At 58.4% G+C, this 1,193-nt stretch overlaps 1 protein-coding gene across 1 annotated transcript in view; it reads right to left on the bottom strand.

Moving 5' to 3' along the window:
- SRP9 (signal recognition particle 9) overlaps positions 1-969 on the bottom strand; it is a 12,087-nt gene extending 11,118 nt beyond the window's left edge. The window contains exon 1 of the mRNA XM_017526426.2: positions 771-969. Coding sequence (XP_017381915.1) covers positions 771-844 — 74 coding nt within the window. The 5' untranslated portion in view covers positions 845-969. The remainder of the gene's footprint in view (positions 1-770) is intronic.
- Between the last annotated feature and the right edge of the window lie 224 nt (positions 970-1,193).

The raw sequence follows: 1,193 nt of genomic DNA, 5'->3' as shown, positions 1-1,193 counted from the left end.
TGGCACGATCTCGGCTCACCGCAACCTCCGCCTCCTGGGTTCAAGCAATTCTCCTGCCTCAGCCTCCCGAGTAGCTGGGACTACAGGCACGCACATCATGCCCAGCTAATTTTTGTATTTTTAGTAGAGACGAGGTTTCACCTCGTTGACCAGGATGGTCTCGATCTCTTGACCTCGTGATCCACCCGCCTCGGCCTCCCAAAGTGCTGGGATTATAGGCGTGAGCCACCGCGCCCGGCCGCAAATATTATTCTTATGTTCTCAAAGCCTGTGACTCCCAAAATACTAAGAACGAATATTCTGGGGGGGGGCGGGGGCGTACAGATGCTTCCAAAGCGGTATCTTTCAAGAATGTCTGAGCAGCAGTAGAAAAACATCAGTTTTATATGCATGTGGTACCCTTGCCACCCAGGCGGTACAGGAAAAGTTAACCAAGACAAAAGGACAGGAAGCCGCAGGCGGGGAGGAGCCCTGGCTTCAGGGACTGTAAAACCGAAGGCATAAGCGAAGTTGAGGGACTGGGGCGGGAGAGGATCGACTGCAGGGATGTTCAGGGCTGAGGAGAACCTGATTGTTGCTAGTTTCAGGGCCTCACTGGACCGCTAGATCAGGAACGAAGGGGACGGGGCAGCGGAACAATTAACTTGGCAGGGCCCATTTGTGTTCATTGTCAGCACCTCCTGGGAGTTCTGGGGAAGCTCCAGAGGCCGAGTGGATGGCGGGAAGACATCCTGGGCTGGGGCCCAAGGCAGCGGCCCCGGCAGCGATTTACCTTCATAGGGTCAGCGAGGTAAAGCTTCTCCGCAGCGCGGCTGAACTCCTCCCAGGTCTGGTACTGCGGCATCGTGGCCTGGAGTGGAAAAGTAAACAGAGGCAAGGCCACAGAACCCAGCCAGCAAACTACCTACGCCCCGGGGTCGCCAACGGACGCAAAAGTCCCAGCAGCCCCAAGATGGCGACGCCTCCTCGCACCAACGCCTCGCTCCATTGGACAGCCCCGTCCAAGCCCGCCCAATGGGCAGGAGGGATGCTGTCAGGGAGTGGGCGGAGCCCAGGGCTTGTGGCTCGGGAGCATACCCAGAGAAGTGGAGGGCAGGGCAGCCAATGCTGGCTGCCACAGCGCCCCCTGTAGGGCTGAAAGAGCAGCATCCGTCCCGCGGCCCTCGGGGCTGAACCTCAGCTTCCTTCAACAA

The sequence above is a fragment of the Cebus imitator genome, unplaced genomic scaffold (assembly GCF_001604975.1).
Source record: "Cebus imitator isolate Cc_AM_T3 unplaced genomic scaffold, Cebus_imitator-1.0 Scaffold42, whole genome shotgun sequence".
Lineage (NCBI taxonomy): Eukaryota > Metazoa > Chordata > Mammalia > Primates > Cebidae > Cebus > Cebus imitator.
The sequence above is the reverse complement of the archived record's forward strand: the minus strand, read 5'-3'. Positions and strand labels throughout refer to the sequence as shown.